General features: G+C 43.1%; 1 protein-coding gene across 1 annotated transcript in view; it reads right to left on the bottom strand.

Annotated features, from left to right (window-relative positions):
• Positions 1-2,155: 2,155 nt before the first annotated feature.
• The window catches only part of LOC139377208 (alpha-N-acetylgalactosaminide alpha-2,6-sialyltransferase 5-like), a 76,410-nt gene continuing 70,204 nt past the window's right edge, over positions 2,156-8,361 (bottom strand). The window contains exons 3-6 of the mRNA XM_071120208.1: positions 7,353-7,586; positions 6,659-6,837; positions 3,512-3,619; positions 2,156-3,379 (exon numbers count right to left, since the gene is read on the bottom strand). Coding sequence (XP_070976309.1) covers positions 3,103-3,379; positions 3,512-3,619; positions 6,659-6,837; positions 7,353-7,586 — 798 coding nt within the window. The 3' untranslated portion in view covers positions 2,156-3,102. The remainder of the gene's footprint in view (positions 3,380-3,511; positions 3,620-6,658; positions 6,838-7,352; positions 7,587-8,361) is intronic.

Here is an 8,361-nt window from a genome sequence, read left to right as displayed (position 1 = left end):
AGTAGGCCTACCTTTCCACCCCAGACAGAGTAGGTCCTACCTTTCCACCCCAGACAGAGTAGGTCCTACCTTTCCACCCCAGACAGAGTAGGTCCTACCTTTCCACCCCAGACAGAGTAGGCCTACCTTTCCACCCCAGACAGAGTAGACCTACCTTTCCACCCCAGACAGAGTAGGTCCTACCTTTCCACCCCAGACAGAGTAGGCCTACCTTTCCACCCCAGACAGAGTAGGCCTACCTTTCCACTCCAGACAGAGTAGGCCTACCTTTCCACCCCAGACAGAGTAGGCCTACCTTTCCACTCCAGACAGAGTAAGCCTACCTTTCCACCCCAGACAGAGTAGACCTACCTTTCCATCCCAGACAGAGTAGGTCCTACCTTTCCACCCCAGACAGAGTAGACCTACCTTTCCACCCCAGACAGAGTAGGTCCTACCTTTCCACCCCAGACAGAGTAGGCCTACCTTTCCACCCCAGACAGAATAGGGCATACCTTTCCACCCCAGACATAGTAGGTCTACCTTTCCACCCCAGACAGAGTAGGTCTACCTTTCCACCCTAGACAGAGTAGGACCTACCTTTCCACCCCAGACAGAGTAGGGCATACCTTTCCACCCCAGACAGAGAAGACCTACCTTTCCACCCCAGTCTGCTATTGGTTCCAACAGGACTGCTGTTAGAACCAGTACTTTACCACTGTTGGGTAACGGAATGACTTTGGCTTCCCTCCAGGCCTGAGGACAAAGACTTTCCTCAAAGACTCAGACAAAAGATCTGACAGATAGGAGTGACTATAGAATCAGCGCCCATCCTCAGTAGCTTTCCATCTAAGTTGTCAATGCCAAGAGATTTGTCGTTATTGATCGATGATAATAATTTTTCACCTCTCTCACACTAACTTTACAACATTTTAACTTACAATGTTTTTATTTCATTATTTGTTGTTTTATGCATGAGTATGATGGCTCACAGTTTGTCCACTTTGTCCACTTTGGAGCTCACAGGCCCAGTCCTGTGGGCTCCACCTCAATCTTCCTGTGGTCCATCTTCAGTTTCTCCCAGATCATTTCCGGACTCCATCCAGGTCTCATGTAGAGATTCTGCATTTTCGTCCACAACTATGTTGTGTCGCCTTGATTGTACCTCGAGAGAATCTGATTTCTCCCTCATTGGTATCATGGATTCACACACAGAACTGATGTCCTCTCTCAATGACTTACAGATTGCTGTCATCTTGCCGTTCTCCTGTTTCAACTCATCGAGCTGACCCTGGGAGAACTGCAAACTGTTCTTCAGGTCCTGGGCCTCTCTGGTCAGGTCCATTCTTTAATTAGTTGACTCAACCAGTATTTGAACAATATATATTTTTGGTTCATTTCAAAGATCCTTCACCTGTGATAGACAGACACCACTGTCCTCAACAGTACTCCCACCTGCTTCGGTCTTCATGCTGTAGGCTATACTGTTACTCCTCTCAGTTCCAGACAGGACAGGTTATACTGTTACTCCTCTCAGTTCCAGACAGGACAGGTTATGATGTTACTCCTCTCAGTTCCAGACAGGACAGGTTATGATGTTACTCCTCTCAGTTCCAGACAGGACAGGTTATGCTGTTACTCCTCTCCTCTCAGTTCCAGACAGGACAGCTTATACTGTTCCTCTATCCAGACAGGGCAGGTCGCTGGGAATATTGAAAACAACAACAACAAACAGCAGGAATCTAGACAGCCAATGTCTGGGTAGAAATTTGACAAAGTGGTTAATGTTATGTGTGATGATTGTGAGGTGCTAAATACATTTGACAGCTGACAAGACACAGACTTCAATTAGGCCTATGGTAAGTCAAGGGTACTGTAGCTTGCTGTTCAGATTAGTTAAATATTAACTGAAATCTAGACACTGATTGTGTGTCACCAAATGTAGACAACATTTTAACTCTGGAACAGGAGTGGAGATATGGTTTCTTTCAGTATCTTGATAGAATGTGAACGGTGCTGTCTTTATCAGCATCATAACAGCTGATAGTATTTCAACCACAGTTAGGGACCGTCTGTAAAGGTGCTGTCTTTATCAGCATCATAACAGCTGATACTAATTCAACTACATAAAATATGCATCCAAGCCGAACTGAACTCTTATCAGAAACATGTTGGGTCATTTTCAAAGCTTTTTATTTCCTTACAACCCGGTCGAAGTGATGTCATTTGGAAATTCTGCACAGAAAATATTTCTCATTTTTATTTTGTTATTGCATTTTCTCCCCTGTCTCTAAAGGTCTTCTCGCCATGAAAGAAGCAGAGATGACAGAAGCGTTCATTCTATCGATTTACAACATTATTCTGGTGAACAATGTTTGATTTAGTCTTCTATGGCAACATGTAATGACAGACGAGAAGCTACATGTATCTAATTATAGACAAGTTGACTAACAAAATTCTAAGCAGAAACACATCGAAATCAGGCTAAAACAATACTGTGCCCCTTGTCAAAAACATCCACAGTCCCTGACTGTAGCCTACAGTACATATTTTAGGGTTGGGTGCGGCCTCACATTTTCACTTTATCACATCTAGTCTGGCAGTTGCTGACCCGTGCACCACTAGTGGCCGGTAACCCTTACGGCCATCCAGTACGCTCAAACTAGTTGTGGTTAGTAGCCTATGGACCAGGCAGCTGGATTTGGTCCTTCCAGTTGTCCATGACGGATAGCTAGAGGAGGACGGTCGATCCTCAGTGAAGGACCATGTGCAGTCAGTATTCGACAGTTGTCCATGACAGATAGCTAGAGGAGGACGGTCGATCCTCAGTGAAGGACGTTTTGCAGTCATTATTCTACAGTTGTCCATGACGGCTTAGAGGAGGACGGTCGATCCTCAGTGAAGGACGTTTTTCAGTCATTATTCTACAGTTGTCCATGACAGATAGCTAGAGGAGGACGGTCGATCCTCAGTGAAGGACCATGTGCAGTCAGTATCCTACTGTATGGACCATTCAGTTGTGGTCAGAAGACTTTGGACCGTCTCATGTGGTCTTGTCCATCACCATCTCCAGCTCAGTCCCATTTGACTTACAGCTTTTCCACAGATGCCCAGCAGTCACTGTCACCACCCAACTTCCATTTCCGGTCGCCAGTCACGTATGCTGACCGAGACCGTCTCCCCCTGCGTGCGGTTAGCCGGGGCCAGCGGCGGGGGCTCCCAGTCAGGCTGGTAGAAGTGGATGTTGAAGGTTCGAGCCCAGCTGGCAAAGACCCTCTTCTCCGTGATAAAGCGGTGATGGCTGCCCCTGCGGCCTCGCTCATGGCTGATGTACATGGCACACTCCTCTGGACCGAGGGGCTCGTAGTAGTGGTAGGGGACCGATGGGGGCTGGGGCTCTCTGAGAGGGGGACAAGATAACAGAAGAGATTATTTTACAAAGATATCAGAGAGACGGAGACTGGGAGACGGAGACTGGGAGACGGAGACAGATTGAGAGAGAGAATGAGTTAGATCAGGGTAGAGATCTCACCTGCAGTGGTCTGGAGCCACCATGCCATAGACATTGATCCGGTCACACAGCTCCAGAGCTATGGTCATAGTGAACCAACCAGTACTCAACCACGAGTTGGAGATACGCCTGGAGGGAGGGAGGGGAGGGAGGGGAAAAGATGGGGGAGGGGGGAGATGAGATGGGGAGGGGGAGGAGGGAGGGGGAGGAGAGATGAGAGATGGGGGAGGAGAGGTGGGGGAGGAGAGATGGGGGGGGGGGGAGGAGAGATGGGGGAGGGGGGAGATGAGATGAGGGAGGGGGGAGATATGAGGAGGGGGGGGAGAGAGATGAGGAGGGAGGGGGGAGATATGAGGGGGGAGAGAGATGAGAGATGGAGGGATGGGGGAGGTGGAAATAGGTGAGAAGATATCTGATCAAATGTTTTAAAAGTGATCAGTAACTACCATGTCCATGGGAACAATAAAGATGTATTAAAATGGGCAGATAAATAATGATTTCACAGCTTCATGTCAATAGGAATCCATTCCACGTGTCAATAGGAATCCATTCCACGTGTCAATAGGAATCCATTCCACTTGTCAATAGGAATCCATTCCACGTGTCAATAGGAATCCATTCCACGTGTCAATAGGAATCCATTCCACTTGTCAATAGGAATCCATTCCACTTGTCAATAGGAATCCATTCCACGTGTCAATAGGAATCCATTCCACGTGTCAATAGGAATCCATTCCACGTGTCAATAGGAATCCATTCCACGTGTCAATAGGAATCCATTCCACTTGTCAATAGGAATCCATTCCACGTGTCAATAGGAATCCATTCCACGTGTCAATAGGAATCCATTCCACGTGCCAATAGGAATCCATTCCACGTGCCAATAGGAATCCATTCCACGTGCCAATAGGAATCCATTCCACGTGTCAATAGGAATCCATTCCACGTGTCAATAGGAATCCATTCCACGTGTCAATAGGAATCCATTCCACGTGCCAATAGGAATCCATTCCACGTGCCAATAGGAATCCATTCCACGTGCCAATAGGAATCCATTCCACGTGTCAATAGGAATCCATTCCACGTGTCAATAGGAATCCATTCCACGTGTCAATAGGAATCTATTTACTTTTAATTTCAGATTTTTTTCACTTGTTGGTTTTTGTCATTGTTTTGTTTTTTCACTTGCTTTAAACACATTTCCCATGTCAATAAAATCCCTTTGAATATATTTGAATTGAGAGAGTCAGAGAGAGAGGCACAGAGAGGAGAAAGAGACAGAGAGAGAGACAGCCTGGTGTGCCTGTTTTCATTTTGTATCAATGGGAAGGGATTCAAGGAGTAAGTGGTAGATTGAGACATGCTAAGAGCAATGATTGTAGACATACTGTCTGAGGCAGAGGAAGTGCTCTACTAAATCCACAACAAGGCCATTGAATTGGCCTGTGAAACAAAAATATGCCAAAATATTGCAGACATCGATCAATATACAGTGGGGCAAAAAAGTATTTAGTCAGCCACCAATTGTGCAAGTTCTCCCACTTAAAAAGATGAGAGAGGCCTGTAATTTTCATCATAGGTACACTTCAACTATGACAGACAAAATGAGGGAAAAAAATCCAGAAAATCACATTGTAGGATTTTTTTATTAATTTATTTGCAAATTTTGTTTGTTTGACTTGTTTGGAAAAGTTTATTGGTAACGTTTGGGATTAATTTTGTATGCATTTTGAAGGAGGGAACCTGGATGGATTGTTGACTGAAGCTCGCCAGCTAAACTGAGTTTTTATGGATATAAAGAAGGACATTATCGAACAAAAGGACCATTTGTGATGTAACTGGGACCTTTTGGAGTGCTAACAGAAGAAGATCATCAAAGGTAAGGCATTTTTTATATTGCTATTTCTGACTTTCGTGTTGCACCTGCCAGTTTGAAATTTGTTTGTCATGCATTTGTATATGCTGAGCGCTGTCCTCAGATAATCGCATGGTTCACCGTGAAGCCTTTTTGAAATCTGACACGGCGGCTGGATTAACAAGAAGTTAAGCTTTTTTAAAATGTGTAACACTTGTATGTTTTATGAATTCTTATTATGAGTATTTCTGTTTTTGGATTTGGCGCACTGCAATTTCACTGGATGTTGTCAAATAAATCCCGTTAACGAGATTGGAGCAGGAAGGGGTCTCTAAGAAGTGAATTCGGGAGATGGTAACTCTTTAATCAAACTCTTCTGTGGTGCCCCAAATTCCTAATGAGTTAATTGTTACATCATAGTTAATGGATTAAATAAATAACAGTCACCAGATTAATGAAAGTAAAGTCACAACACCAGCCTGCTCATGTCTTTGATCTTTAATAAAGTAGTCTAGCTAGCCTGCTCATGTCTTTGATCTACAATAAAGTAGTCTAGCTAGCCTGCTCACATGTCTTTGATCTACAATAAAGTAGTCTAGCTAGCCTGCTCACATGTCTTTGATCTACAATAAAGTAGTCTAGCTAGCCTGCTCACATGTCTTTGATCTACAATAAAGTAGTCTAGCTAGCCTGCTCACATGTCTTTGATCTACAATAAAGTAGTCTAGCTAGCCTGCTCACATGTCTTTGATCTTTAATAAAGTAGTCTAGCTAGCCTGCTCTCATGTCTTTGATCTTTAATAAAGTAGTCTAGCTAGCCTACTCACATGTCTTTGATCTTTAATAAAGTAGTCTAGCTAGCCTGCTCACGTGTCTTTGATCTTTAATAAAGTAGTCTAGCTAGCCTGCTCACGTGTCTTTGATCTTTAATAAAGTAGTCTAGCTAGCCTGCTCACGTGTCTTTGATCTTTAATAAAGTAGTCTAGCTAGCCTGCTCACGTGTCTTTGATCTTTAATAAAGTAGTCTAGCTAGCCTGCTCACGTGTCTTTGATCTTTAATAAAGTAGTCTAGCTAGCCTGCTCACGTGTCTTTGATCTTTAATAAAGTAGTCTAGCTAGCCTGCTCTCATGTCTTTGATCTTTAATAAAGTAGTCTAGCTAGCCTGCTCTCATGTTTTTGATCTGCAAATATATTAGTCTTGAATTGGTAGGATCAGGAGTGTTAGTGCCCGTCTACAGTAAAGTAGTGTAGATTAATTTAGCTCAACTCACTTTTCCAACTACAGTACTCCTAGCATGTAAGTTTAACTGACCTGTCCTTGCCCGTCTCCCTCTTGAAGAGTTCGTCAAACTGTAACATCTTCTGCCAGGAGATCATGTAGACCTTTAGTTTGGGCAGCACCTGGTTCATCAACCTCAGGTTGTTGTAGACCAGACCCTTCCCATCCCGCCGCATGTAACTACTGGGCCCCCAGAAGATAAACACTGTGTCCTGGAGGGAGGAGAATGTAATGTTACTACTGATAAACACTGTGTCCTGGAGGGAGGAAAATGTAATGTTACTACTGATAAACACTGTGTCCTGGAGGGAGGAGAATGTAATGTTACTACTGATAAACACTGTGTCCTGGAGGGAGGAGAATGTAATGTTACTACTGATAAACACTGTGTCCTGGAGGGAGGAGAATGTAATGTTACTACTGATAAACACTGTGTCCTGGAGGGAGGAGAATGTAATGTAATGTTACTACTGATAAACACTGTGTCCTGGATTGGGTTAAACCTTGATACATTGATAAGATTGAAACACTTCAGAAGAGACACATGAAAACACAATGTTAAATATATTATAGCATCTACTAACTATGTAGCCCTGTGTGGCTCAGTTGCATGGCACTTGCAATGGATTGTGGGTTCGATTCCCTCTGGGGTCACCTATACTAAAATGTATGCACTCATTACTGTAAGGGTTGTTTTTAAAACATATGCAGTATATTTACATCTAACCTGGGATGCGTTGAGCAGTTCGTGACGGCTCCGTAGGACCCTCTGCATGCTGGAGTGAGCGATGACACGTAGCGAGGTGCGGTGCCCAACGTCTCCACCGTAGCCCCGTGCCGTGGGGGCGTCGTTCATACGGATCACACACTCCGCCCGGTCGATCTCCTCGCCGCGACCACCACCTATCAGGTGACCGGAGCTGGTCACCAACGCACAGCTATGGCAGTGCATTTTCAGAGGCTGGAGGAGGAGAGAGGAGGAGCATTTTCAGAGGCTGGAGGAGGAGAGAGGAGGAGCATTTTCAAAGGAGAAGGAGATTGTGTTATTTCAGTAGACAGGGGTAGGAAGGGGGAGAGGAGGAGTGAGGCTATGGTAGTGCATCTTAATATAATGATAATAATGATAATATGAATAATGATAATGATAATGATAATAATTATAATGATAATAATAATATGAATATGAATAATGATAATAATAATATGAATAATGATAATAATAATGATAATAATTATAATGATAATAATAATATGAATATGAATAATGATAATGATAATATGAATAATGATAATGATAATATGAATAATGATACTCATAAATTATAATGACAATATGAATGATACTAATATGAATACTGATGATAATTATAATGATAATAATAATGATGATGATAATAATTATAATAATGATAATAATAATGATAATAATTATAATGATAATAATGATAATAATGATAATAATTATAATGATGTATGTATTACAATTATAGACTTTAACAGTGTTTACCACTCCTGCTCCTGGGACATCAATGATAACACATTGTAACTATGCAATAGACTAGAAACATGATTTAAGTAAAGACTGATTTGTAATTGATATATACAGAAAAAAAACTATGCATATCGAACTCCCTTCATCAGCATTAATCTGAGGACACAGGTGTCACGCCCTGACCGTAGAGAGCCTTTTTATGTCTATTTGGTTTGGTCAGGGTGGCATTCTATGTTTTGTTATC

Source organism: Oncorhynchus clarkii, chromosome 20 (genome assembly GCF_045791955.1).
Source record: "Oncorhynchus clarkii lewisi isolate Uvic-CL-2024 chromosome 20, UVic_Ocla_1.0, whole genome shotgun sequence".
Taxonomy (NCBI): domain Eukaryota; kingdom Metazoa; phylum Chordata; class Actinopteri; order Salmoniformes; family Salmonidae; genus Oncorhynchus; species Oncorhynchus clarkii.
Note: the sequence above shows the minus strand (reverse complement) of the source record. Positions and strands in the feature narration are given on the sequence as shown.